Here is a 24,100-nt window from a genome sequence, read left to right as displayed (position 1 = left end):
GATCATAGAGACCTGGGGGAGGGTCAGTAAGCATCGGCCTAGCAAGATTCCAGAGTACCCTAGCGTCCAACTAGTAACAAATTAAAAACCACTAGGAATACCTTAGCACCTGCATAGTAATGCCCTGGCAACCCCCAGCTTTGTGACTGTGAGTTTTGCACAAGCAAAACACCACTTTTTCTCCCCAAAATGTAAAAATCTACTAATCATAACTGACAGTCAGTATTAAGGTTTCTCTCTTACACTTTTCGCACTCTTGTTGACAGTTTAATCCAAACTTTTCCCCATATCATGTCACTTTTGCTCTTCCATCAGGTAAAGGGCTGAAAGTTGAGTACATTCTAAAGGATGATGAGGTTCTGACGTCATTCCTACTGAGGGATGCTGGACTTTCACAGGGTGTGGTAGAGGATCTCACAAATGCAGAAGTGCGAGTGGAGCAAGTAAGCTATAGCAATACTTCTGTATTACTACTTCCTTTATCTAGCTTTATAGACTACTGCTTTGTCAAAACCACAGTAGCTGGGTTTCCATCGAAATGTTTCGCATTTCTAAAAATTAGACTAAGGAAAATACAAATCGTAGCGCATTTCCATCCACTACGTCATGCGCATTATCTTTAGGGAGCCGCCTTGTCATGATGGAGCAGCTGAATGACCTCCTTGCTTCGGTGAGGATAATTTGCAGGATTGGAGCAATTTTACCTTTAAATGCTGCCAGGAGACACCGTGGTATAGGTTTAATATCTGATATAATGAGGGCTGAAATGGGCTGCGATGCCCATGCACCGCCAGCCTCCAACTGTTCTGGCGGATTGTGAGGACTCACTTTAAAGACCATCTGTGGGTTCAACACTTCAGAATGTCAAGGGCTATGTCGAAGAATTGTGTGCCAATGTCTGTCCGTTCGTTGGGCCAGTCACATCAAGCTATCGCACACTCACAACACATTCTCCACATCCACATGTTCAAAACACATCATAATTTTGCAAATAAACCATTACCTTTATGCACATTTTAACGAATACGAAACTCTAGAAAATCCACCTCCTCCTAGTGCATTAAGTTTAAGTGAATTATGCAAGTTTATTCGCATGTCAAGGGTTTCCATTCAGGATATCTTATGCGCAATTCCAAAATGCGCATTAAAATAGTTGGATGGAAACCCAACTAATAACTGATTTTGTCATGAATTACTGCTTCAACCAGTATGTTGTTGGTGCACCTGCAAGACGAAATCACAAAATCACATCCTCATACACTTCTATAGGGACTCACTAGATGTTTTCAAACACAGAGCAAAATCTAGTAGGTTCATGTGATGTTTATTTAGCAGTCACTGGCTCTATGAGCCCTTCCTGAGGTTTTATGTCATCGTTTTAGTGATGTATGCCTTATATTGTTTCACGCTGGCCTCTCTCACAAAAGATTATTTATAGTTGCAGCTCCACTGTCTGAGCAGAATCACAAATCATAGACTCTAAAGTAGTCTTCTTTGACCCTGCAATTTACTATGGACACCATTACATTCTGTGATGTGGGGTTTTGTGTACCTGTAACACATACACAACAATGTTTAGAGGTACATCCAAATACAAGTCTGTATTTGAATGATTGCTTCAACACAGATTTCCACCTAATAATTTCATTGATCTAAGAATTTCAATTCATCCATGTCTGAAAGAGCAGGAAATTTTAATCAAACTGAGAATATTTCTGCAGGAACATACTCAGAATGTTGTGTTCAGTGATGGGAGCTGTCAGGTTACACTGAAGTGGGCCAAATAATTTGTTGTGATGTTGGAAGTGAATAACAGCTTGAAAACACAACAGTGTGGTAAGCAATGCAAAAGCCTAGCAAAGTGCTTTCCAAAGGCAACCATTGTCTTTTTACTAGAATCATTACCTATTTACAAATGTGCAACAGTTATTCCTCTTTTCTCCATTCAAAGTGTAAATTGTTTTTTACCTCCTCCTTTTATTTCAGTCACTTTCTCTCATACTTTATTGTCTTTTCATCCTAGATCTCTCTCTTTCTTCTATCAAATTGTTACACACCTGCACGTTTATACATTTTTGTATCATTTGTTTTGCTGTATACATGTACCACATATCTTAAATTACTTCTGCCTTTATTTACTGTCAATGAAATACAATTAAAGCCACAACCCAGACTTTTTAATCAGCTGTCCAAAGGCAGTCTTTTCCCCCTTATCTGTAACTTTTTAATGAACAAAATTGAGGCCCCAACACAAAACCAGTGTGAATATTCTTTTGAAAACATTCTGATCTCTTTCTCCTGTGTTTCCAGTTTGCATATGGAGTCCCGGATCTAACTCTGAAGCAGATTGCCTGTAGTCAGGCTCTTCTGGAGCGATTCCTCATCTTCCCCAGCCGCAGAGGGCTGTACGGTGTCCGTAACGCAATGTGTGCCCTTTCTCAGGAGAGGCTGCAGCAGATCGAGGATGTGCTCTATGCCAACATAGACTTCTTCAAACTCTTCCGGCTGGTCAGTAGTGGCACTTTCTATTTATGTGGGCTTCATGTGTTATACCGGAAGTACAGATATGTAATTTAGCCACAAAATATGACTATTCCAAAAATCCTGCCCAACTGAATGTTTTTGAAAAAAAAAAAAATTTTTTTTTTTTTTGGTAATACTTTATTTTACAGTGTTCTTGTTATACATATTACATGTAATGACTATAGTAATAACAGTAAATGATGCATAATAATAAGCAACTAACCCTAAACCAAACCCTAAACCTATAGTAATTACATGTTGTTAATTAATATTATTCAGTACATGTGTGTGTAATTACACTTTAACAAGGACACTTTTAAATAAAGTGTACCCTTTTTTTTTTGTGATTTGCTGTGATGTACTGTTCATGCATGACCGACTGAGGTTAAATGGTTCCTTAGGACATGTAACGTTCAGTTCAGTTATAGACAGTGTTGTAACAACATGTACAAGTCACTTTTCTGTTTGCCTAATACTTTTTAAAATGAATTTGTTGTAGAAAATGTACTATTGTTAAGTTTTAAAATATTTAGCTCAGATTCTACAGAAATAGACATAACAGCAAAATATGTCTTTGCCATGACCAGTGTCCACTACAGTATGCAATAAGAGAGCTGTACAGCCATCGCACAATGTGTCATGTGCTTTGGAATTATGGAATAGCTGTTCTAAACACATAATACGTGTTAGCAGGTGGTGTATTAAACTAGGAACCTATATCTCGAGCCAGACCTACTTACCTGCTGATAGATTTTAGGAGGACTATGAATACCATTGCTGAAACAACACTGCTTATCAGCTTTCTCTTTCTTAGCCCTTCTCTCTTGCTCTCTTAAAGGTTCACCCTAGGTTAGGCAGAAGCAGATGGTAGCAGGACACATTACTTGGCCTCATTTACTAATTAGATTAAGGTGGCCAGGACAGCTATGAAACTAGTTGCTAATCTTCCATTAGTTTTGCTTTTTCTCTTGATTAATGTTGTTATTAACAATTTTTATTGATTCCATTCATAAGACAAACAAACATAACATAAAATACGGAATCAGTTATATACATTATACCCCTCCCCCTGATCTATATGTAGAAGAGATGTCATAACTTTACTTAATCGGTTAGCCAAAATTTTTGACAATATTTTAACGTCTAGCTGGATCAGGGAAATTGGACAGTAACTCTTACACTCACTTAGATCTTTGTCCTTTTTAAGAATCAGGCTGATCCAGGCTTGTGTCATGGTTGGCGGAAGCTCACCATTCTTTAATGATTCCGTATAAACGTCTAACAAAAGTGGAGCCAGTTCTGTAGCATAAGATCTAAAAAACTCAGGGACGAAGCCGTCTGACCCCGGAGCCTTGCCTGTAGGCAAGGCCTTAATTACCTCGCCAAGCTCCTCCAAGTTGATCTCAGAATCTAGAGAATTTTTTTGCTCAGTTGTCAGTTTAGGAAGTTCTAATGGTTCCACAAAATTTCAAATATCTTCATCAGTAGACGAAGATGTGGAACTATAGGTTTCAAGACAGAATTCTTTAAAAGCATTATTAATATCAATGACCGAGGTATATATTTCACCACCAGCAGATTTCACTGAGGGAATGGTAGAAAAAGACTCTCTCTGCTTAATAGATCTAGCCAAAAGCTTCCCTGCTCTGTCCCCCAACTCAAAGTATGACTGTCTACCTGAATAACCAAAACTCCACCTTCTGTGACAAAATAGTATTATATCTGCATTTCAATTGGGTCAATTCTCTGAGGCCATCAGACAACATTCGCCGCTTCAGCTCTGCCTCAGCGCTTTTAATATTTCCTTCCAACTCCACAAGTTCTTGTGCTTTGGATTTTTTGGTAAATGAGGCATACTGTATGATCCGGCCCCTAAGAACCGTCTTAAGTGCCTCCAAAGCCACGCCCACAGAGGATACTGAGGACCAGTTGGTCTCCATATAAACATTGATTTCAGCCTTTAGCATTTGTTGGAATTAAGGATTTTGCAAAAGGGATACATTAAAGCGCCAACTACATGATTTCTTTTTCTCCATATGTGGCAACACCTCTAAACTAACCGGGGCGTGATCTGAGACTAAGGTGTTTCCAACTGAGCAATCAACAACAGATGAAATGAGGGACTTAGATATAAATAGAAAAATATATATTCTAGAATAAATCTTATGGACTGATGAAAAAAATGTATAGTCCCTACCGGATGGGTTTAAAAGTCTCCAAATATCTGTAAGACCAAGATTTGTACACATCCTGTGAAGCATTAATGTTGCTCTAGGGGACTTACACACTTTTGCTTCACTATGATCAAGGACTGAGTCCATCAAAAGATTAAAGTCTCCTCCTAATATTATATCTTGCAACATCCTTCAAGATCTATAAAAAAGCCCTGATCATCAGCGTTAGGTGCATAAATATTAGCCAAAATCAACCTTTGCCCCTGAATTTCTACTAAAACATCAATGACTCTTCCTAATTTATCTTTAATCGGTTTGAGACATTTGAATTGTAGATGTTTGCTTATCAGTGTAATGATTCCCCTGCTCTTACTTGAGCCAGCATTAAAGAAAATATGTCCATCCCATATCTTCCCAAATTTTTCAGCTTCCTGTGGGAAAGATGTATTTCTTCAAGAAACACTATATGATATTTCTTTAAGAAGATAAATAACTTTCCTTCTTTTTATGGGGTGCCTCAACCTATTCACATTCCACATGGAGAGAGACAATCCACTCATACTAACATTTGACATTTTGACATATTAGAAAAAATAGATTGTGTGTAAAAAATAAAATGATAAATATCAAATTCCACATTAGTGCAACAGTCAAACCCCGAACCTCCCCCCGAACCAAACAAACAGAAAAAAGAAAAACGTGCGCATTAACCCCGCGCACAACAGCGCCAACCGGCATCATCCCTCTAAGCTCAAACAATCCATGTACGCCAACGAGAGCCCCCGCGACAACCTTGCCGTCGGATTGCTCAGTTCCTATACAAATTCTGTAAAACAGAATTACACAACAGAAAATAATCTTTAAAACAAACTCCAGCCAATAGTCTATACAAAAAGAACATGTAGATTCATCCACATAGAAGGTGTGTTCCTCCACAAAACAAACTCCAGCCTCTAGCGGAACCAGCACACACACACACACACACACACACACACACACACACACACACACACACACACAACATTTGTGTTTTTTTTTTTAAATATATATATATATATACACACACACAGTGTATAGATATATATGAAGTGGAAGTTTTAAATGATAATATACAGAAAGCTGTATTACAGTGAAATGGGCCATTTCCACACAAAGACATACACAGTCAGAAGTACCAGTGACTAAGAAACTAATAAAAACAATCTTACTCAATTGTCAAACAGTGAAAAGCTTTATGTGTAGTTGGGACTGAAGAAAAATTGCAAATAAAGTTAAAACGCACTACAGGAGTTATTACCAATATTACCAATTATTATAATAATAATTTAAATATATATATATATATATATATATATATATATATATATATATATATATATATATATATATATCAAACTAAATGTTAAAATAGTCAGTTCACATGGTCAAAGACACCTTAATTGAGGCATTCCTAGAGTCTCAGATGAAAATTATATTTAAAAAGTAGACGACTGGGCCATTTTTGAACCATGAATGCATTTTAGGGTTAATAAAACTAATAATATGTTAAATTATCTTTTAATTTGAAACTTTTTGATCCAGATTTACTCTTCTATTACATTTGTGTTTGTTAATACAGTAAGTTTATTTAAACTGAAATCTGTCTATCCTTCCATGTTTAGTTGCCGATGGTGCTGGATAGCCACTCGTCTGGAATAGACCTGCACTTCTGGGGTCGAGTGCTTTCAGCAGTATCCGACAAACTTCAGGAGGTAAATCTGCTTGAGAATGCTCAGTTCCTCTCCCCCTTTTCAAGACCCTTAATTTAGCATCCAGGAAGCTCCTTGCTTCCTTTTAACTCTTTAGCATGCTTGAAAAGTGATGCTAGGAAAGTGTGTGTTCTGCATCCTTAAGTGCATGTCATTTTTGTTGTTTATCACATCATAACCTAAGGTATAAGGTTAAGCAGGCCAACAAAATTTAGTTTTGTGTTTGTAAGCAAAGTTGAAGGTATTCATATGACCTATACACATAATTCTGTTTGTGTATATATATGCATGCATTTCATCGCTCCGGTTCCAGCATTATTTCGAAAGGACATTCCACTGAGGTCACTTCCTGTAGGTGGAGTAGAATTCTTTCCCTTTTGCTTGGGTGACAGAAAGCCTGGCCAACTAATGTTATCACCCATCAGTAAATCCATCTTCTCTGAGTGTGTGGGTCTGCATGAAAGTGTATCAATGGAAAGTAATGTAGGGAGGTAAAGTGTTAGTTTAGCAATGGTTGAGCAATGAGTCATTCTTCATTTTGAGAGCCTCTATGGAAGTCTTCATGTTTTCACCTACACTTATCTTGACCTAATTTGACAAACTGAGCCTATCATGGTGTGCACTGGAGTTCACAACACATGGAAAAGTGCTGTATCTCACGTTCACTGTGATACCCTGCTGGCCTTGTATTTTGAAACACAGCGTTTGCTAGCTGTTGTAATAGAGCTTTGTAGTTGAGTGTGGAGATGAATTTAAGCGTAATAACAGGGAGACGTGCTCTTCATCAGTGAGAGGATATTTGCCCCTTCCAAGAAATCTCCCTGATGCATTTTCCTCAACCCGCTGAGATAACATCACATTTCATATAGAATATTGTAAAAGACCTCTGTTTGGTCGGGAAAGGAGGAAGCTGGGACTCGGCTGAGCAGTCAACATGAAGTTTTAATGACACAGATGAACTTCAACATAACATAAAATACACACACAAACATAACTCAGTGTGTGTCTCTCTCTCTCTCTCCCCTCACTGGCGTCCGGCTCGCTCTTAAAGCCTGTCTCCACTCTCACTGCAATGACAAACAGCTGTTAGAGACAATAATTGCCAGGTGATGATCCTTACTGTTCTCATCTCCTGATCTCACCCTCCATTCACAAACCTGCGCTTAACCACGCCCCCACCACCACAAATATAGAATATGTTTTTAATTGCTGTTTCATGATATTGTTGTAAGAATTTTTTTAAAATACTCTCTTGGAAAGGAATATGCTAGGAATATGACCTCACAATCCAATATGACGGGGGACCCCGGCAAAGCCGACAGGCTGAAGGACCGCAGTGGAGCCGAGGGAACGCAAAGCTGAGGCAATATCGAGGGACCGACAGGCCAAGACGGAGTCCAGGGCTCGGAGGGTCCAGACGGGGTCAGAGGGTTGAAAGATCCCCTTGCCTGCTCAGGAGAACTAAGGGTGGGTACAAGGGCGGGAACCATCTTCAGGTCCAACTGCTCAGATGTGGCCATGACATGGCATGGAATAGACTCAGGCGTGGCCGTGACATGGCATGGAGCAGGCTCAGGCGTGGCTGTGACGTGGCATGGAGCAGACTCAGGCGTGGCTGTGACGTGGCATGGAGCAGGCTCAGGCGTGGCTGTGACGTGGCATGGAGCAGGCTCAGGTGTGGCTGTGACGTGGCATGGAGCAGGCTCAGGCGTGGCTGTGACGTGGCATGGAGCAGGCTGAGACGTTGCTGTGACATGGCATGGAGCAGGCTGAGGCGTTGCTGTGACGTGGAATGGAGCAGGTTGATGCGTTGCTGTGACGTGGCATGGAGCATGCTGAGGCGTTGCTGTGACAAAAGATGGTGCTAGCTCAGCAACCATGATGAGGAACGCTGGCTCAGCGGCCATGACGTGGAACTCTTGCTCGGCAGCCATGTCGTGGAACTCTTGCTTGCCGGTCATGTCGTGGAACTCTTGCTTAGCGGCCATGTCGTGGAACTCTGGCTCGGCATCTGCCTCCCCCACAGTGAACGTGGAACCAAAAATCTGCAGGGCAAGGTCGATATATTGAGCCAGGCTGTGGGTACTCTGACCGCCTAGCATCAGCAAAGAGCATCGGAAACAGTCCTTGAGGGCCACCTCATTCAAATCCACTAGAGTGCAAAAATCCTCCACATAGTCCTCCAGGGGACGATTCCCCTGACGTAGGCGGAGGAGCTGGATTGCTGGGTTCATTGTAGGTCAGGTATTCTGTAATGATGGGCTGCTGGCACTGGCAAAGACGATGGAGTGAAGAACCCAAGTGTAATTTTATTAACAAACGTGAAATCCAAAAAACCCTAACTATAAACGTGAAACATAAACATGAACTTGACTTAACATAAACTTGACTTGACATAAACTAAACATGACATGAACAATCCAACCAAAGTTGCATTCAACAATACCTGACCAAGCACACCTTTTCTCAGAACTAACTTTTCTTAGACATTTTCTTAGCCAATTACTTTTTACCAAGTGGTCCTAAGGTGATTTTTATGAAGTTGGATGTATGAAGTCAGTTTCCCAAGTTCACAAGTAGTTCATCACAATATCTTTGGACTTATTCCACTAATGTTTTACAACCAGAAATGGCAAGATATAACAACACATTTATTGTTTTGTCATTTGAAACCTAATTTATTTTGTAATGTTTTGTCTGAAAAGAGTATCTGAGTATTTATTTATTTTTTTAATGGTTTTATATTTTTTTAAGTGTGGCTGATAAGTGTGTCCAGATACTTTTTGAGACAAGTTTATATGGCTGAACTTAAATCGGATCAACTGCAAATGTAGTTATCACCTTATTTTACCGTTAGGATGCCAAATTTAGTAACAACTAAGCATAAGGGTAAATTTAGGCATGTCCTAATCAAGGATTTTAGGCTGCCGTGTGTCAGTAGAGCTGGCATATGAGAGATTTTGGCCTCGATGAAGAGGTTCACTCTTTGGCTCAGTTGTTGTTTTTAGTAGTGCACTTAATTGCACATTGCAGCTGAATGACTGTAGTATTTAAATCTGACATGATTAAAAGTCACATTCTGCAGTTGTGCCAACTATTTGTTTGTTAATAGAGTTTTAACAAGAAAAACCTTTCAAGGAATGTTCCAGGTGCACTTCAAGTTATATTGATTAGCTCAAAAAATTATTTCCTTGTTGTTACTTGTTTATTTGTTTACAACAAAAATCACTGTTACAGTAATGGGAGTAAATGGGGCCAGTCCATTAACATTAAAATACACACTGTTTCAAAAGTATACCCACAAGATTTAAACACTATAGTATGATAAAATCAGGGATTTACTAGTTACGGTGTTTTCCAGATTACGTTTTACTGATGATATGTAAAATTATGGTGTTATAATATTGGATATAACTTTACAAAGATAAGGTAAGTGATTTTATTACTCTAAAATTATTTTAACACATAATTTTTACATCTTGTGGCTATACTTTTGAAACTATGTATTTGAATGTTTATGAACTAACCCTGTTCACTTAAATGCATTACAGTAACTACGTTTTTTTTCTTAATATTTTTAGTGGTAACATTATGCCACAAATGCTGTTGATTCAGATTAACTTGTATTAAACCTATATTCCTTTTTTGAACAACAACCCTCTCCAATGCTTCAATATTTATTCCAGCTAAATGTAGTCCATCAGATATTGTGAGGTACAGTGGAACTGTTAAAGCCATAATGGTCTTTTTCTTTAAACCTGAATAATTTTCTTTTTCCGTGGATAATGAAAGGAGATATTAAGCAGAATGTCCAAGCTTCTCCTAGCCATACAACAAAAGTGGATTGCGATTCAGGCTGTCAGACAAAAATATCATAAAATTATTTTATGCAACTTCTGCACTATATTACAAGTGTTCTAAAACAATATGATACTGTAGCTTTGTGTGAGGAATGGAGTGGAATTTCCCTCATTATTCCTTTAGGATTTTACTATTTATTGAAAGTCCTGTCTTCTGTCTCAGCTCTCTTAAAGCATTCCCATTAAGATACTTTTTAAGATTCTCAAATAAAATCTTAAAGGTTAAAATCTTTATCTTTTCTAAATCTGAAGAACCTGTGCATACTATAGCTATTATATGTAGTTACATTTTGTATATAAAGTTTTGTACTAAAATCGCATTTCTCTTACAGCTTGCAGAGAGGCAGAGCTTCAAAGACCTGATGCGGGTCATGTACTCCATCTTCCAGCCAGGGGGTCCCTCTTCCTTCAGTCAGCTGATGTCCACTGTGTCAGATCTGTTTTGTGGCTATCCTGAGGGTGAGGGCAACCGGGTCTCCTCTTTTAACTGGTACGAAGACAACAACTACAAGGCTTTCCTTGGCATCAACAACACCAGAGGCCACGGCAGCTACATTTATGATAAGACCGCAAGTGAGAACTGTTCCAGTCTCCCTCTTTTATACTTAAGTTTGCTTTTTAATCTTTTGGTCATCTAGTCATATGACAAACAGTGGCCCCAAAAGTAGTTTGCCACTTAAGCCACACATAGCTGTATATTCTAACCTAACTACTTTTTTTTTTTTTTATAAATGTTTTGCTTGAAAAGAATACTTGGGCTTTTGGTCTTTTAAAATAAATGGCACTTGTTTTGATAAGATGCTATTTAATGCAATGCAGGGCCACTGTGTCAGATGTAAGAATATGTTCACATATGAATCATGTGAATAGGGTTAACTATGAACTAAAATAGGCTAAATGCTGTGCATATTGAATAGAGGGGCTTTCTGTTGTCCTATTTTCTGCACTTTCTCTTTCCCTTTATCAATTCTTTCTCTTTCATTTGCTACACTCTTTTCTTTCTCTTTCTTTTTTCTTTTTCTTTCGCTTTCTCTGTCCGTTTCTTTCCTTTTCTTTATCTGCTTTGCTTTCACTTTCTCTTACTCCGGTTCTCTCTTTATCATTCTCTCTCTCTCTCTTTCTCTCTCTCTCTCTCTCTCTCTCTCTCTCTCTCTCTCTCTCTGTCGCCCACAGCTCCATTCTGTAATGCATTGATGGAGAATCTGGAGTCGAACCCTGTTACGAAAATTATGTGGAATACAGTGAAACCTCTGCTGATGGGAAAGATATTGTACACCCCAGACTCCCCTGCTGTCAGGAAGATATTAAAGAGTGTAAGACATAAATATCCACCACCTCGCTCACATGCATTGTCCCCATAACCACTGATAATTACATGCAGGAATTTAATGTAGGTGTCATTCTATTTCTAACTCTATTAATCATACACAAGCATCCTTGAATGTAGACGTGACCTTAAGCAACTCTTGTTTGAATTGCAGAGCTGTATGACATCAACACATATTTTAGATTATATCAAATGCTTGATTACGAATCAACCGGCTGGAATAAAGAGATTAATGGTTGTTAAGTTTGAAAATTCAGGGTTACATGGATGGTTGTTTTTGTTTCAATTAGCCGGAACATTGCTGAGTCAGTTATTTTCTCATTGTACACCCCAAAGGTGCTCTGAAGGCATATGAATCAGACAATGCATATAGATCTGTGTGTGTGTGTGTTCTCTAGGCCAACACTACTTTTGAAGAGCTGGAGAGGTTGCAGAAAATAGGGAAGGTCTGGGAGGAGGTGGGACCCCAGCTGTGGCAGTTCTTCCAAAGCAGTGTCCAAATGAATATGTTACGGGTAACTTCTATATTTCTCTCCATCTCATATACACAGACGTCTTCTTACTCTTTGTCACTGCTCACATTCCACAAAGCCAACAATATCATGAACATATCAAGTTCATTGTACTTTTTTGTTACCTTATTATCTCTCATGGGTTAAGGTATTCAGAGTTTATTATCTGTCATGATATGGAATTTATAAAAGTGAATCCATTCCCACATATATTTGAAGATTATTTTGTTTACACTTCAGTTCAATTCAATTGACGATTCTTTGACAGATACTACATATGCAAAATATGAATAAGCTTAGTTTACATGGTTACTATCAGTTTTGGGTAAGATACTTAAAAAAAGTAATCCACTACATATTAATAATTATTTATATTAAACTGTAATCAGATTACTTTACTAATTACTGCATTGAAAGAGTAATCACATCCTGACGGTTCACTTTTCTACACAACAAATTCAAAATAATGTCTATATTTCTTTCTTGTTCATTGTTACACACAAGTCATAAACTCAGCACCTCACATTTCTCCTTCACAATGACTCATTACAGGGCTATAATTCATGTATTCTACATAAATAATATATTAGAAATAAGCATAACCCTATAATGTACTTAAAAGTAATTAAATTAACTGAAAGTCAGTAACTGTAATCTGATTACATGAATTTAAAATGTAATGTATTACACTACTTTTGACTTAAAAGTAATTAGATTACATGAATTTAACACTTTGTATTTGGATTACACCCAACACTGATTACTATACACTATTAACAATAAATGCAAAAAGTGGCTCAATTTACTTTATGTCTCGCTACTTTTGTGTCTACTGTTGAATATATATATGCACTGCAATGCAAAATCATTTAGTAATCAGTATTTTGTCTTAAAAGATAAAAATCTAAAATTAATAATAATAACATTTAAACATCCTTAAAACAAGATACATTTACCTGAACAGCAATAAAATAAATAAATAAAAAGATTTTAAGATTTTAATCAGAGAATGCATCTTTAATATGTGTATAAATAAAGGAATAATTCACCCAAAAATGAAAATTCTCACATCATTTACTCACCCTTTCTTTCTTCAGCAGACCACAAATGAAGATTTTTAGAAGAATATCTCAGCTCTGTAGGTCCTCACAATGCAAGTGAATAGGTGCCAAAATTTTGAAGCTCCAAAAATCACATAGGTCAGTATAAAAGTAATCCATAAGACTCCAGTGGTTAAATCAATGTCTTCAGAAGCAATATGATAAGTGTGGGTGCATTTTTACTATAAATTCTCCTCCTTGTACAGTCGATCTCTTTTTTAACTTTTTTGGCGTGAAGCCTCCACACGCGCTATGTCTCCGTGGCAACGCGCTCAACAAGCCACGTGATAAGTTGGCGGTCTCAAACATGGTGGCAGCTGGGATTCGTCCTCTGCCACCCGGATTGAGGCGAATCACTACGCGACCACGAGGACTTAAAAGCACATAGGGAATTGGGAATTCCAAATTGGGGGAAAAAGGGAACCCCCCCCCCAAAAAAAAACTTTCACATTCTTCTTCTTTTGTTTTTGGTGATTCACATTCTTCATGCATACGCTTCCTACAGGTTAGAGAGAGGAATTTCTAGTAAAAATGAACTTAAATATTGATCTGTTTCTCACCCACACCTATTATATCACTTCTGAAGATATAGATTTATCAGCAGCCATATCATCCTGCAGCTCTCACCTGGTTACCCACTGAAGCTAAGCAGGGTTAAGCCTGGTCAGTACCTGGGTGAGAGACCTTCTGGGGAAAACTAAGGTTGCTGCTAGAAGAGGTGTTAATGAAGCCAGCAGAGGGTGCTCACCCTGCGGTCTGTGTGGGTCCTGACTCCCCAGTATTGTGATGGGGACACTGTACTATAAAAAGGCACCGTCCTTCAGATGAGATGTTAAACCGAGGTCCTGACTCTCTATGGTCATTAAAAATCCCAGGGCACTTCTCGTAAAGAGTAGTGGTGTAAACCCAGTGTCTTGGCCGAATTCCCCCCATTGGCCCTTATTAATCATGGCCTCCTAATAATCCCCATCCCTGAATTGGCTACATAACTGTACTCTCCTCTCCACCAATAGCTGGTATGTGGTGAGTGTACTGGTGCACTATGGCTGCCGTCACAACATCCAGGTGGATGCTGCACACTGGTGGTGGTTGAGGAGAGTGTAGTGTCAGAAAAGCGCTATATAAATATAACGTTCATTCATTTAACCACTGGAGTTGTATGGATTGCTTTTATGCTGCCTTTATGTGCTTTTTGGAGCGTCAACATTTTAGCACCCATTCACTTGCATTGTATGGACCTACAGAGCTGAGATATTCTTCTAAAAATCTTCATTTGTGTTCTGCAGAAGAAAGAAAGTCAGGATGGCATGAGGATGAGTAAATCATGAGATAATTGTAATTTTTGGGTGAACCACCCAAAGCATATTTGTAATGAAATTTTGTGAGGTTGATGCTAATTGATATTCAATATACACTACAATCTCTGAAGTCTCTATCACAGGCAGTTTAGCTTTAGAGGTAAATTAATCTTATTTTAGGGATGTTTTAATATTTATTTATCTATTTATGTTAACTGGAAAATAACACTGCTGAAATGTTTTGTTGCCTTGTTTGTTGCTGTCTGTCATATGTATCTCTGAGCCTATCTCTCTATTTTTCCTCCCGGCCATAGGACACACTTAGAAACCCCACAGTGATGGACTTCCTGGACAGACGTCTTAAAGAGACAGATTTCACAACAAAAGACATCCTCAACTTCCTGCACAATGGCCCAGAGGATGATAGATATATGAACACATCAAACTTTGATTGGAGAAATGTCTTCAGCCTGACAGATCAGACTATACGAATGTTCAACCAGTACAGTGAGGTGAGTCCAATGAAAATCTCTGAAGATCATGTTTACCTCACTTTGCAACAATACTTTATTAACCCTTTAATGCATACCTCGGGTTTTTAGTGACTCAAGGCCTCACTCCACCCCCTGTACCTCATCCATTTTTTAAAATTATGAATACCTCTTTTGTATTCCTCAACCTTTCTCTTGTGAATATTGTAATAAAAAAAAGAAAAAAAAGGGCAAAATTGCAAAAAATATATATGTATTATTATTTTTTTTATAACTGCTTAATTACCAAAAGTGCATAGAGTCATTAAAGACCATAGATATATGAGTGTCTGTGTACACTCTATTTTTGTCTTGTTTTCCAGTAAAAATATCTAAACATAAAACATGATTTATTTACTTGACAAGCAAACTGTCATAAGAATTTAAGTCTTGTTTTGAGAGAAACTAAACATATTTAATGAGATTTATGCTTAAAACAAGGGAGAATGGGAGAAGCAAAATAAACTTAATTCAAAGGGAAAACAAGTTTATTTTGTTTACCGCACTGGCAGATTTTTTTTTCTCGTTTTAAGTCTAAAGTTCACAACATTTTGTCAGATTTATCTTAAAACAAGACTTAATATCTTATCCCATTTCACTTGTCAAGTAAATAAATCACGTTTTAAGAATGGTTCGATAATATTACAGGAAAATAAATATAAAAATACTTATATAATAATTTTTTGCAGTGTAATAGTTGTGCTTCCAAAAATCATATTTTTATGATTCTTTCATACAGTATCTATATAATTTTACCATCAGAGAAAATATATTGCTTTGTTTATTAAAAGACAAAAGAGTACTATGTCCAATTGATGTTCTGTGTGACAATGGTGAATTATCAGTATTCCATATGCATTTATGCATACATATTACACATACTATTTCTTCCCTTAAGGTATTGCTGATGTGTCAGTGATTGACTTGATTTATATTTGACGTTACTATTTGACGAAGATGCAATGTGGAAGTAAACTATAGCAAATGTAACACATGAAAAATATGATATGACTATTGTCATTTGGGTGAACTACTGAAATTGGACTCAATAAGTGCCTGAGAAAATACATATGTGTAGATTATGTGTTGTGTAACTCAATATGTGTTTGACAGCCAGTTGCGTCTCATGAAACTTCAGTGTTGAAATAATGAATCCTGTTCAATATCTGTAGCATCATCTCTTTGATTTATGAAAAATAAAACATCAACATACATCAGAGTATATTCTATTCTATTCTTTTCTAATTGTCTTGAAAATGTTTTACAAATGTGACACTGTCTGGGCATTTTGTAGATCCATTTGTGATAGATATATGTGCTGGGTCTCTAAAGACCGAGTATATAATAATGTTTGCCAAAACACCCATGCATTTAAGGGTTAAATTACCATTAATGTTAACATAGTAACAGTGTAAGTTCCAATATGTAGAGCAGTGCTTCTCAACTGGTTGTGCTTCAGGATGCAGATTTTAGATTGGGCCTCAAGTGAAGATCCAACACAGTACAAAAATTGTTTATTGTACAAATTTGAATTTCAATGGTTTCATGCTCTCCGCAACCAATAATTCACTGCTCAAAACATATTGTGGTCAACACAAACCATAACCAAAACACAGTAAATACACATTTTGTCAATTTCTTAGTTTTGACCGAAATTGGGTTTGGTTCAACTGTGCTCAGATTCAGAAAGCTGAGTGTGAAAATTGCAGTAACTGCTAAATCTTCAGTAAACCATAAAACTTTCAAACTATTTTTCTCAACTTCAGTGTTGGTGTAGTTACTGTGTTTTGCCTTTGTAGTGCAATGTAGTCTAGATTCGCTGTAAAAAAAAACAATTTATTCACTCAACCTAACTTAAGCTAGTTATCTTTTTGCTTTGACTCAGTTAAGATACATTAACAAAAAGTATCAAGTTTTTTCAACTTAAGAAGTTTTGTCAAGCAACTAACTAATCTATTGACAAAACTGTTTATTTTTAGTTATCTGGATTTAACAGAATTTGTTCAAATAACTTCCATAATGGCTGCATCCGAAACCAAAGGTAGCTGTCTTGTTGCCTTGCTGCCTTACCAGTCAATCACTCAACAAACAGCATTTGTGTATGAAGGCACCTCTAGAAACTGATTTTGGACAGGCTACTGAGGCAGTGTAACTTCACCTTGTTGCTAGGACACCAGCAACTGATTAACGCCATCTGGTGCCCACTAAAGGTAACGCGTCTGCTTCATTCATCAAACCGATCAAAATGATCTAATAATCTAGAACAAAATCAAGAGAGTTTTGGCGATAACCAAGTGTATATTTCATAACTACAACACTCATTTCTCGCTAGAAAAAAAAAGTTGGAAAAAACTTACATTAAACAGAAATTGGCTATCAACTGCCTCTTCGGCCGCCATTTTATTTCTTCAGCTCAACCGCTGTGGATCCGCACGCACAAGATTGTGGTATTTCATAGGCAGCGAAGGATACATCTATGCTGCCTTCAGAAATTGATCAGATGAAGGCATTTCATTAGACAGGATGTAACTCGAACATCAGATCCGAATGTACCTCGATCCCTTCCTACCTTTGTATACAACCTCTGGAGGCAGCATTTACCTGGTTTTGTACACAGCCATTGTGACATACAAGGGTACTCAGGATGCATTGCAGCACCTATATTTTTGATGTTTAAGTTCTTATCAAATAACTTTATGAACACCAACAAAAGCTGAACATCTAGTCCTTTGAACGGGAGTCACATAGTTTTCAATACAAAGCTGAGTAATGGTGACACTCAACAAACACCATTAAATAAAATATAAGCTATTAACTAACAGTTATGACAAAAACAACAAAAACAGCACAAATAAAGTCCACAAATCGCAATAAATAAATAAATAAATAAATAAAAAATAAGCCTAAAACACTAACCTCATTATTTATTCATGCTGTAATGCATGCTGAATGCTGGCAAATCTTCAGACTTTGATGTCTACAACAAAAGATGTGGAAAGCATTTTCTCCTCCCTTTTAAAATTTGAAAAGCCTATTTATTTTGCTATCTTAACAATGCACAATTATATGGCAAGTTGCATTTGATCATTTGCATTTAGCATATTTTTTCCCTACTGTCTGCAACCCATTTTTGGTTTGCATCTCACCATCAAGAACCTATGATGTAGATTATCTCCTCTAACCAGCACTGAGATATTCCTCACTTGACAAAAAGTGTCTCTTTAACTCTGAGCACTACAGCCCTTTTTCTGCAGAGTGCTGATTGCTCTCAGCACATCACCACAAGAAAGACCACTTAGCATGGCAATATAGAGCCCAACAGGTCCAGATGGGTGAAAGGGAAAAGAACAAGCAACCTGTCAACAACATGCAGGCCCCTCTTTTGTATGGCTGTGATTAAGTGGGCAGTGGGTGGGAGAGCCACCCTCTGCCAGCGCCATGTTTTTGTGGACGGTGGCTTCACTGTGGGACAAAACACTCAGCTTCGCTCTGTTACCCTGTTACCTCACCTCCCGAGCCACAATCGTCCCCCGTAAGCTGGAGGCCTCTTGCCGCAAATTGATTAGAGTGGGACGGTGATGGTGGGAGAGGGCTATCATAGGCAACTCAGCCTTGCTTTGTCTCAGTCAGAGTGGTGAGCCCTCATGCTTTACAAACAAACTCAGCCCGTTTAGCCTATTAGGTATAGCTGTCACCATTTAGGCTGGCTAAAACTTACCGTAAACTGTTATTGTGAAGAACTCTGCCCTTGTGCGTTACTGAAGAAATATGTACTAACTGTCTCGTTTTGGTTCGTTTGAGGTTTTGTGGGACAATGATCTTGAAGTTGAGTGTTTCTGAAAGTTTCTGAATCTGAATGTTTCTGAATGTATTGAGAACATGTGTAGTGCCCTGGGAGAACATGTGAGTTCAGCAGGGGGTCCCATTCAGTCTTTCCATTCAGTTGTGTGTTCAGGACCTCTGGTGGCATTGTACAGTACTGTGAATGACTCCATTGGATATGGTGTACATGAAGTAGGAGGCCTTTCGGCTCTAGAGCGATGGCATGTGAGACGGAGCTGTTCACTCAGCTATTGTACAGCAGCTCTCCAGTGAAGAGCCAGCACCGGCTCTGTGATTTTCCCATGTCAATGGAACGCTTTGAGAACAAGAGGCCTGCTATATGGAGAAATGCTTCGGCAATTGTAACTTTGACACTCTTACATATCATTGTGCACAAACACACACATACATTAATAAATTATTGCTAGTGTGTGCAAAGGTAAACATCACTAGTCAAGTTTCAAATTTAATTTATGCGAAATATCGGAATAACATGAAAACTATTTGCGAATAAATAGAATAAAAATTTTACTTCTGGGGAAACTGCTGCGAAATAGAAATGGAGAATGGAAAGTTGTAGCCACTGGGGAAGCCTCTTTTTTTTATTAAATGTAATAAATGACTTGCAGTTTGGAAGCATGCAGATGAAATGATTTCCATTGTAGTGTATGTCTTCTTACTGAATACAAAATGTATCTACCTCAAGCATTCTTATGCAACTTTTGAGAAATTTGTACACATCTTGGTGTATAATGGGTGAAAAAAATCCCATAGACTTACACTGAAGGAGGGACTCAAGCCATATCTAGGGACAATCTGTTTTGTTGCTAAAAAACCCCCTGACCCACTCACACACATATCGCATATCAGTGCAAACATTTGCACATAACAAAACATATTCATACAGCTTCAGAATCCAACATTCAAACACATATATTATCTTCTATTTCCTCATACTTACACTCTGCCTTTATCTTATTAGTGTATAAGCCTGGATAAGTTTGTGGGTCACATGGATGAGAATCTGATGACCCATCAAGCTCTGCACCTGCTGGAGGAGAATAAGTTCTGGGCAGGCCTGGTCTTCATGGACATGTACCCCTGGACCACAGACCTGCCACATCACGTCAAGTTCAAGATCAGAATGGACATTGATGCAGTGGAACGTACCAACAAAATCAAAGACAGGTGATAAACATCATTCATTCAGTGTTTTTTTGGTGACAGACCGCCTCAGTTTATATCTGATCTACAAAGGGTTGTCCAATGAGACTCATATAGCCTACTGTGCTTCCCGAGATGCAGATTAATGCTGTCTCAGAATTTCCATACATTTATTATGTATTAAATTTAATGAAGAATTTATTTCTTGAACAGTGACGAAGTACATTCTGTAGGTGTGTATGCAGGTGTGTAGTATAACTACATTCCCAGACATAATACATCCAACATGTTAACATAATACATGCACCACTTACTTTCTACCAAGAAAGTTGATTGCAAAGTGTCTACACTGCAGAATGTTATTGTTCGCCTACTGTATCATAAACACTACTGATGATAGTATTTGGACTTCTATCAGAAAAGACTTGGGATTATTGGGATTGAAACGAAAGTAGAAATACTTATATCATTTGGTGTAAGCGCCGTCCTATGGTTCAGCACTCGGATACTTGCTTGAACCGTCAGAGCTTACCACGGAGCTTACCCCAGCCCAGGACAGGACCTAAACCTGTGGGGATGGGGTGGAGGGGGGTGAAAACATTGGAAGTATGCCAACAGTGAGAGACAGCTGAGTGGGCTTATAAAGCGGAGGCTGTATTGTTATTGGATGAGATGCCTGATAGAATGAATCCCGAGATCTTCCTGCTAGAACTATGCTTACGCTTACATTTACTACTAATTTGACGTACTGCTTTCTTCACACTGTGTAGCAGCCAGGAAATAACGCTTATTTGGATGTAAGTGTAATAGATATCATTAAACAACTGAAGCAATTGAAGCAACAACTGAGTAAATTTGAATCTTTTCAGTATTAATACTATTCCCAGGCAAACACTCCCTAAATTTGTAAGAAAAAAAAAGATTTCAGTCCTCAATGGAGAAAGACTGCCTCCTCAGCCATCAAACATCCATGCCAGATCATAGTAAAGCAAAGCAGTAAAAATTGTCTCTCCGTCAAATAATGAGATTTTATGGCTTTAGGGAAGGGTAGAAAGTGTTTATAATGAATCTCATCTAAGGTGTGGTTACTCAACACACTTTTGTTAATGTGTCATAATAGAAAGATACTGTAAAGATAAAGAGCAGGGACAATAACATGTGCTTTAGCTTCTGTGTGTTTTGCACTGCAAAGTGACACCACTCATTACTGAGATCCTCTCTGGTACACAAAACAGTCCTGCAGGTGTTAGTCTGGTCAGATCTCACTGAAGCCGTCCTGCTTTGAGATTCAAAAGAAGAAAAACAGCCAGGGATAGAATGACTCTGTGGGCCTGTGGGTTCATTGTGTTTTCATTATGTGGGCATACCGCAGAGTGCAGACACCATAAACAAATAATGTGAATTGAATTATAAATTGTGTTTTTTTATCTTTGGCACTCCTATTGAATCTTTTTTGAACACATGAAGTCAGTGTTCACATTTAAGTGTCATACTTTGAATATTTATCACAAAGATAGTGTGTAAGGTACAAAATGTATATGGACACTTAAAGGGATAGCTTACCCAAAAATAATTTACTCACTCTCATGCCACCCCAAATGTGTATGATTTTCCTTCCTCTGCTGAATATTTTTAGAAGAATATTTCAGCTCTGTAGGTCCTCACAATGCAAGTGAATGGGTATCAAACATTTTAAGCTCCAAAAACACATAAAGGTAGCTGTGGCAAGCAGGGTGGGGCTGAGCAACGTCTGGGCAGAGCGAGGCCGGGAAGATAAGTGGTGAATGAGGTCCACCTGTGTGCCACCCTGGTCTCGTGTTCCAGTGAGGGGCGGCGGGAGTATTTAAGGAGAGGAGTCAGTGGCAGAGAGAGAGAGAGAGAGAGAGATGCACTAAGCTGACTGTGTGTTGTGTTGAGCTGAAAAGCCAACAGAGTTTATGTGTAGTGAAGCTCAAATTATAACGTAGTGTGAAGCAGTGTGTTATTGTGTGCGACTGAAAAGTGCAACAATAAATGTCTATGTGTTTTGTCAAGCCGGCCCCAGCTTCCTCCCTTCCACGAACAGTTACTCTGGTGCCAAAATCCAGGAAGGAGGAAGGATGCGCCATCAAGGAGTCCTCGCTGCTAACTGAGGATCGCAATGCTGAGGGAGTGCTCAATCCGGTGGCGCTGGTGCTCTGCATCAACTGGCAACCGATAGGGACAGCTGAGGGGTCCAATGCCATTGCCCGGTGTCGCGGACGGAAGCAGTACAGCAAGCTGAGGGCCAGTTGACGGCATGTCCGGTGAACCTGTCTCTCTCTCCTCTCTCTGCTTTCTCCTCTATCTATTCTCCCCCTCCCCCTCTCCTCTCCCTCGTCCTGTTCCCACTCCCAGGAATGTGCGGGTTGGACCCGGAGACCATCCTGACGCATCAACGCTCCCTCCCTAGAAATGGGGTGGAGTATGTCACAGGCCGGAGAATTCCCCAACCTGAATTTGGTGATAGGGGTATGTGGTGAGCAGGGTGGGCCCAAGCAGCATCTGGGGACAGCAAGGCTGGGAAGATAAGTGGTGAATGAGGTTCACCAGTGTGCCACACCAGTCTCGCATTCCAGTGAGGGGCGGCAGGAGTATTTAAGGAGAGGAGACAGCGGCAGATAAGCTGAAAAGCATAACATAGTGTGAAGCAGTGTGCTATTGTGTATGGTTGAAAAGTGCAACAATAAATGTCTATGTGTTTTGTCAAGGCGGCCCCAGCTTCCTCCTTTCCACGAACTGTTAGAGCAGCATATCTCAGGATGTAGGGAATGAGAGAGGCTCAGGACCCAAGCTCAGAGTTCACAAAAAACAGGAATTTATACAGAAAGTAATAGGCAAACATAACAAACTCCCACGAGGGGGAAAACACATAAACAACCCCAAAGGGGAAAAAAGCAATCCAGACTGGGGCAGGGGAAACTGGTTGCAGGACCGACCGGAATAGGTAAGGATAGGGAATAAACATAAACACAAACCATCCAACAGAGACTGACCAACTGACAAGACCAACTGGATAGCACAGGATGACCGAATACACAAGATGAACTGGCACTGGACAGCACACATGGGGAGACTAAAATAGGGAAGGAAATCAAACAGGTTAATGCAGGGCAGGTGTAACAAATGAACTAATATTAAGCATACATGGAGGTGGGGTATGACGTAAGACAGAGAAACATGTGGCGATACAGAAACAAAACACAGTACCAAGACAATAAGGCAATATATGCCCATGCCAACCAACAAACAAGATGAGAGAATGTGTAGCAATGCCAAACAAACCGATGCCATGCATTCTCACACTAAACAAAACCTGAGCGTACATTGCGATGCAAACGCAACGCGATGCATGCAACAGGTGACAAAAACAAGACAGGACACCTGTGTGAGAGTTTGGCCACACACACACCCGACACCTTCACCGAAGTGAACGAACCCCAGCACAACATGAAGACATCTCACGACCCAGGCAAAGGCAGGGACTGGCGGCCTGGGAGGAAGCCCCAGGGCTGAGGTGGAACAATACTAGGCAGCGGTCGCTGGACAGGGGACAGTGAACTGGACAGCGGCTGCTGGACAGAGGTCAGAGGACTGGACGGAGGCCACTGGACAGGGGTCAGGAGGGAACGTTCAGGGGCGGAGCTGTGGAAGGCTTGGGCACTGGCCATGGCAGGGGAACAGCCTACATGGCCGTGAACGCTGGCAAAGACTTGTGAATGGTCTCCTTGGTCATGAGCACTGGCAGGGACAAGGGAACAGCCTCAGTGGCTGTGAGCACAGGCAGTGAAAGGGGAACTACCTCCATGGTTGTGGGCACTGGCAGTGATGGCAGACCAGCCTCCATTGCTATGAGCACAGGCAGTGACAGGGGAATGGCCTCCATGGCCGGGAGCTCTGGCAGAAACTTGGGAACGTCCTCCGTGGCCGGGAGCACTGGCAGCAGCTGGGGAACAGCTTCTGTGGCAGGGAACGCCGGCAGTGACTGGGGAACGGCCTCCGTGGCCAGGAGCGCTGGCAGTGA

General features: G+C 39.5%; 1 protein-coding gene across 1 annotated transcript in view; it reads left to right on the top strand.

Moving 5' to 3' along the window:
* The window catches only part of LOC127442394 (retinal-specific phospholipid-transporting ATPase ABCA4-like), a 62,101-nt gene that overhangs the window by 8,093 nt on the left and 29,908 nt on the right, over nt 1-24,100 (top strand). Inside the window, exons 7-14 of the mRNA XM_051700385.1 lie at nt 316-443; nt 2,311-2,508; nt 6,359-6,448; nt 10,638-10,878; nt 11,479-11,618; nt 12,031-12,147; nt 14,857-15,054; nt 19,877-20,082. Coding sequence (XP_051556345.1) covers nt 316-443; nt 2,311-2,508; nt 6,359-6,448; nt 10,638-10,878; nt 11,479-11,618; nt 12,031-12,147; nt 14,857-15,054; nt 19,877-20,082 — 1,318 coding nt within the window. The remainder of the gene's footprint in view (nt 1-315; nt 444-2,310; nt 2,509-6,358; nt 6,449-10,637; nt 10,879-11,478; nt 11,619-12,030; nt 12,148-14,856; nt 15,055-19,876; nt 20,083-24,100) is intronic.

Source organism: Myxocyprinus asiaticus, chromosome 6 (assembly GCF_019703515.2).
Source record: "Myxocyprinus asiaticus isolate MX2 ecotype Aquarium Trade chromosome 6, UBuf_Myxa_2, whole genome shotgun sequence".
In the NCBI taxonomy this organism is placed as follows: Eukaryota; Metazoa; Chordata; class Actinopteri; order Cypriniformes; family Catostomidae; genus Myxocyprinus; species Myxocyprinus asiaticus.
This window is presented reverse-complemented; position numbering and strand designations above follow the sequence as displayed.